General features: G+C 36.9%; 1 protein-coding gene across 1 annotated transcript; it reads right to left on the bottom strand.

The window, feature by feature from the left end:
- Positions 1–5,641: 5,641 nt before the first annotated feature.
- On the bottom strand, positions 5,642–6,589 carry LOC311607375 (olfactory receptor 5L1-like; the record flags this gene model as incomplete). Its single annotated transcript, XM_084799027.1, has 1 exon — positions 5,642–6,589. The coding sequence occupies one exon, from the start codon at positions 6,587–6,589 to the stop codon at positions 5,642–5,644; it is 948 nt and encodes a 315-aa protein (XP_084655153.1).
- Between the last annotated feature and the right edge of the window lie 229 nt (positions 6,590–6,818).

The following is a 6,818-nucleotide window of genomic DNA, read 5'->3' on the forward strand; positions in this document are numbered from 1 at the left end:
TGAGAGCTATCTTAGGCAGCTAGAGAGAACGATGTGACACTGGGGCTCCTGCCACATTGCTGTAGCGAAGAACCAAACAAGCTCCATGTTCTCATTATAAGAAGAACGTCGTTGTGCATGCTGGACAGGTAGGTGTATAGCTCAAAGATGCTAACTGAAAATAGAATGTATGCAATCAAAACATCAGAATTCTCCCCTATATATGTATAACTATTATGTGTATATCAAAAATACTCAGTTCCCACATAATAGAATAAACTGTCCCAAGTGATCAGCCCTCAACACATATGTACATTGCAATCAACATTAAGTTGGCCCAGAAAGTAACATATACATGCATATGTGCATGCACACGTACACATACACACATACACACACACACACACACACACACACACACACACACACACACACACAAAATTAGATAGAAAACTATTTAAAAACCAAAACATACTATGTTTCATACTTGCATGGTTAGGGATGCTGACATTCTTGTATCAAGTGTGTGAGCCATAATGCAGATTTCACTGGTGTTTTTTATAAAAATTTTTGTCATGGTTTTATGAAATATTTTAGCTCACAACAGGACCACTCTAAAATGAGATAAACTGGCTAATATTAATAGATATTTAGCTTCTTCTAAAATTTATATGAACATTATTTCACTTAAATTTCATCACAGCCAACCAAAATATATAACTTTTTTTTTTTTTTGGTTGTTTGGAGACAGGGTTTCTCTGTGTAGCCTTGGCTATTTTAGGCTCACTTTGTAGACCAGGCTGGCCTCGAACTCACAGCAATCTGCCTGCCTCTGCCTTCTGAGTGCTGGCATTAAAGGCGTGCGCCACCACGCCTGGCTATATTATTGTCTTTATGCTAGTCCTTAAGAGAAAAATGGAAGCAAATCAGTGGAAAAAAACAAAATAAGTTGCTAGAAAAGGCAAGATGTTGGCTTGTGATCTTCCTGTCTGCTTAACTCTGTGGATAAAGACACAAGCTCAGAAAGATGTCAGCACCGTGTTCCCCCTTCTATAGAGCTATAAGGCCTCAGATAGCACCATGCCAAGCATCTGCTTTCTTTGACCGCTCTGCCTCTAGAATACCAATCTAGGCCTCTATGTTCTATTTTCTGTGTACTGCTAGATAGTTGTAGTGTCTTCTCAAGATATCCATGCACAAAAAGCCAGGTCAAGCAAAGTAACTTTTAATATAAAAGCATTTTTAAAACACATCTATGGGGGACATTGAGAAGTTTACCAAGTTGTTGTAAAGTGAATTGTGTCCAGGTATAAAATATTGTTAGGGATAATAAGGCAGGTCTTAAAATGTCAGCATTGTTCTCAGGAATGTTTTAAACTTTTAATAAAATAAATAAAACCATAGATACTACTATTTAATTTGGAAATGTTCATTTGATGATCATCTTGTAAACATCAATTTAAAATATATAAGAAAGCCAGAAACACAAACGATAATTTGAATTGTTAATTTAAAAATGTTACAAATTTGAGAAGAAACTTGAATGAAGCAGTATATATTGTTTCTGTATTTCTCTAAGTTTTCAAAAATTTTAAAGTATTTATATAATATGTATTTCAAAGCATGGATAAAATTCATATATAAAATTGAATGATATTACCAAATTATGTCATTTCTTCTTCTTGGTCATAGGGTGAATTATTTTTAATCATATTGCTAATCCTTATTAAAAACCATTAACATTCTGTGGAAATAGAATCATTGTGCTTGTGTAGACCTTTTAAAAATTGTAGAAAATATCCCTGCAGGTTAAATTTTGCATTTTATTTTTTAAAACTGTGAAAAAACTTCTCTAAGTCTCTAAATTTATGATTTTGTAGGAGTAATTATCTCATATAAGTCAATTAAGTTGATTGTATAAGTTGGAATGGTTTATAGACAAAATATTTCTTTATTATTTTTTGGCCAATTACATTCTTTGAAAGCATTATTTTAAGCCAACACAAAAATATAAATATAAACATAAATGTCAAATCTGAAACCTTACTGTTGAGTGTTTTATGCCTTCCTTCCATCTCCTTCAAGGCTTTATTCATTACCCAGTGCACCAGGATCATTTGCCTTATGGAGATTCATCTTGTTTACTACAACTCAGGAAGATATAAGGCTAGTTAATATTTGGACTTACAGAGAAAGCAGTATTTATATGAAAATTTCTTCATCTGGATTATAAAGGCTGCCCTACTCTTTTCCTCACACATGCTTTATGACTGTAACCAAACATCAGATGAACTTAGAGAAATAGAGAAATAAACTTTATGCTGTTTGCTCAGACATTAAGGGAACAACAGCACACTCTTACTGAGGTGAAAACAGGTACAATGTCTCTCCTGCATTCCTGTACTAAAATCCAGTAAGAAGCTGACTGAGTTTCCTTTGGCTCTCTTAGAGAGTCTTCAATTCATCGGGCTGTGATGGTTTATGCAAAGGCCTGCCAGGAGCATCCTCCATGGGCTTTCTTCCAGACCAGGGAAAATTAAATCAGAGAGAGATTTTTAAAAATCTCTCCCTTTGCACTGGAGAGATGGCTCAGAGGTTAAGAGCACTGGCTGCCCCATACAAAGGTCCTGAGTTCAATTTCCAGCAACCACATGATGGCTCACAACCACCTAGTATGAGATCTGGTATGCTCGTCTTCTGGACTGTAGGTGTTATGTGCAGGCAAAATATTGTATACATAATAAATAATCCTTTTAAAAAATATCTCCCTTTTAAAATTGAAAACACATTCATTTCTTGTGTAGTAGATCCTGATCTCAGTTTCCCCTTGCTCTGTTCCTCCCAGATCCCTCAAATCCCCACCTTCCCCAGATACACTCCCCTTCATTTCCTCTCCAGGAAAGAGCAGGCCTCCGAGAGACCACAGCCAAACAGGACAAAATAATGAGATAGGACAAGACACCAATAGGGGAAAAAGAATTTCAAGAGCAAATAGAACAAGCAGAGCTTGGTGGAATGGTCAGCCAGTGACTGGCCCAAGTTAAGACCCACCAAATGTGAAAGAGCAAACCCCTGGCACTATTAGTGAAGCTCTGGTATGCTTACAGACGGGAGCTTAGCATAACTGTCTTCTGAGAGGCTCATCCAGCAGCTAATGGAATCAGATGAAGAGACCACCAGGCAAACAGTAGAGGCTCGGGAAGTTTTATGAAGAGTGGGTGGAACGAAGAGGGAGACAGAGGGGTCAGAGACACCACAGGAATTCCTACAGAGTAAACAAACCTGGTCCCATAGGGAATCAGAGACAGAACCACCAACCAAAGACCATGCATTGGCTTGACCTAGGCCCTCTACACACATACAGAAGATGTACAGCTTGGTCTTCATGTGGCTGCCCTAACAGGTGGAGCTGGAACTGTCTCTGACTCTGTTGCCTGTCTTTGGATCCCTTTCTCCTAACTGAGAGACTTTGTGTAACCTCAGTAGGAGAAGATGTGCTTAGTCCTTCTGTGCCAGGGTTGGGTAGTACCCATGGGGGCCTCCCCTCTCCTCAGAGAAAGGGAAGGGGAGTGGGGGAATTCTGGTGGAAGGTAGGACTGGAAGTGGAGGAGGGGATCTGCAATCAATATGTAAAGTGAATAAATAATTAGTGGATAAAATTAATACATCCTAGAAGAGAATGGCATAGAAAGATGAGGAATGCAGGCTATTCTATAACAGAATTTGAAAACCAGGTCTGGGTCTGCACCAAGTCCTCTATGCATACATTATGTCTGTTAGCTTGGTACTTTGTGGGACTCTTAAAAGTGAGACGTGGTTTTTCTCTGACTCAATGACAGTTTTAAAGTATATATTATTATACAACAATTCACAATATGTATAATATGGAAAAAATTTAGGTGTCTGACATCAAAGGAACAAATAAATATGATTTGTTATATACAGTGAAATTCATGTAAAAGTTAGTCCATTTGTAAGAAAACTCACATAATCATATTAAGATAATTAATTGAGTCTCAAAGAGACATATATTGTATATTTGTGTGTTATGTGGTTCCTAGAGTTTATAGGTACATGTGAAAAACTTAAAAAGTTAAGAAATAAAAAAATGGTAACAAAGGAAAATCAGATTCAAGCCTTCCTGAAATCAAGTTCCTTTTTTTCTAACATTGTAGATATAAGGAGAGAGGCTTCTATTAGCATCTGATGCACTTTACAAACTGAAGCAGATCATAAGGGCATAATTCATCAAAAAGTTGATGGCACAAATAAAACAAAAAACGATTGTTAAGAAACACAAAAATTTTGCAAATGAAGTATATTACATCCTGATAAAAAATGTGTGAGCTCCACTATGGGCTATGGATACACTTTGAAGGGTAAAACACTGTCTCCAGTTTGAAGCCCACTGATGAGTCATATGCTCCCGTAGATAGTCTAAAATCCATGATCACACAGATAGCCCCGACTGAACTTCATGTGTCACAAACAAAACAAAACAAAAATAAACAAAATGAATTTTAAAAAATCATTAACATGGCAAAGAGACATGCAGGTAAAAGGAAGCATAATGGATGAGAGACTCAAGGCATGGGTTGACAGTAATGAGATAGTGGTGTGTACATAAATGTAATCATCATAGTACAATTTTAATAAAATGGAAAGTATATATGTGTATATAAACAAGGAGCATGATTAAAGGTGACTATAAGTATTTCATCAGTAGCAAAAGTAGTATAAGAATAGAATTAAATATAAAGCGAGAAAGAGAGAGTTCTTCAGTCCCCAATGACTGTTCTTAATATACAGAAAAAAGAAACTAAAACGGTCTATTTTCTAGGAATTCAAAGTTTCTTATGCATGTTTTATGCTTTTTAATGGGGAGGTTGAGCTGGACCCATATCTATGATGGGTTTCTGGTCTTCCTGAGGACTTAAGTTCAATTATAAGGCCTCCCATCAAATGGCTTATACGAGACTGAAACTCCAGCTCCAGAAAACTCAACACTCATTGATCTTCTGTGGATACTGCATTAACATGCAAAGATCACACATTGACACACTCACATCATATAACTAGCAATATAATTTCCATAATTCAATATTACTAAAGTGTTTTCTTAAACAATTACATATGATCCAATATTTTTAAGGCAATGACTACTGTGGCAGCATTACAACAGTAAAACTAAAATACGTAAGTAGCCTGGAATAGCAAAATAAATAAATAAAATCCTGAGCAAATATTCATGGTATTCTCCCTGTGTACATACATGTTAATGTCATGATTTCCATTGTGAATTATAAACATTCTGTTTTGAAATAAATAATAATCTCCATTATGGTTACAGAAATGATTTAGAAACTTTGCAAAATCCTACTTTTTAGATTTGGGAAGACCTTATACAAAACACAATATATTTGGCTGGGTAGGTCATGAATCATAATTTTAAAATGTAAATCAAATGATGAAATCACCTTTTAATTTTGAAATATTTTAAATGCTATGGTTTCACATTTAGGAATCACAATACTGAAAAACAGAAAAAGATGTCACTCAGAACTGCCATGATCCTTACTTCTTTTTCCTGCCAAATATTGACCCGTCTATTACCCTCTCTGCCAGCATATACATTTGATTCTGGATTCCAACAAAGCAATATTCATTGGGAATATATCTTAGAGCTCACAACTTTCCTCAGAGCACCTTTTACGTCCTTGTTTCTGAGGCTGTAGATCAAAGGATTCAGCATGGGAATAACTACAGTGTAGAACACTGTAGCCACTTTGTCAGCATCCCCATTGTTGTCCGAAGTGGAAGAACAATAAATGGAAAGGATTGTCCCGTGGAAGACAATGATGGTTGTGAGATGAGAGGCACAAGTAGAAAAGGCTTTGCGTCTCCCTTCCACAGAGCGCATCCTCAGGATGGTTACGAGGATAAACAAGTAGGAGGTCACGATGGTCACAATGCTAAAGCTCTCATTAAAGGTGGCTACAACAAAGAGCAGCACTTTATTAACAGTGACATCAGAGCAAGCAAGACTTAAGAGAGGAGGCAGATCACAGAAGAAGTGGTTGATCACATTTGATTTAAATGATGAGATCTGAAGAGCTAAGCACAAGTGAATCAGGGAGCACACTGATGCACAGAGGTAGCAGCCAGACACCAGTACCATACAGAGCTCTGGAGACATTATAGCCAAATACAGTAGTGGGTTACAAATGGCTACAAAGCGGTCATAGGCCATCACAGCCAGGAGGAAGACTTCAGTGACCACACATGTGCAAAACAAGTAGAATTGGACCATGCATTCCAGGAATGATATGGCTTTGTTCTTTTCGAAGATGTTAGCCAGCATTTTAGGCACAATAGTGGAGGAGTAGCAGAAATCCACAAATGACAGGTGGCTGAGGAAAAAGTACATGGGCGTGTGAAGCTGAGAGCTGACCTGAATCAGCACAGTCATGCCTAGGTTGGCTAAGACAGTGACTCCATAAATGAGAAGAAACACCAAGGACAGAAAAACACTCAACTCAGGGACATCGGAAAATCCCAGGAGGATGAATCGTGCCACAGTGGTGCAGTTTCCCTCAACTACCTGCTCCATTTAAGTATTGGTTGAGAAGAAGATAACTACATATTCTTTATTTTGTGGTGTAAAATGTTGTTTGAATTCTCCTAAAAAAAGATTCTGGATGCAGTGGTGTGGTGAATATCTGTAAAGATATAATAAAATGTTCATGTGAAATTTAGAATTGACTAAAGACTTGACAATCAAAGTACCTTTTTTCTTTTTTTTTTTCTTTTTACAAGATATATTCCTTTTTATTATGAGT

This window comes from Acomys minous (assembly GCF_964271855.1).
Source record: "Acomys minous genome assembly, chromosome: 10".
NCBI classification, from domain to species: domain Eukaryota; kingdom Metazoa; phylum Chordata; class Mammalia; order Rodentia; family Muridae; genus Acomys; species Acomys minous.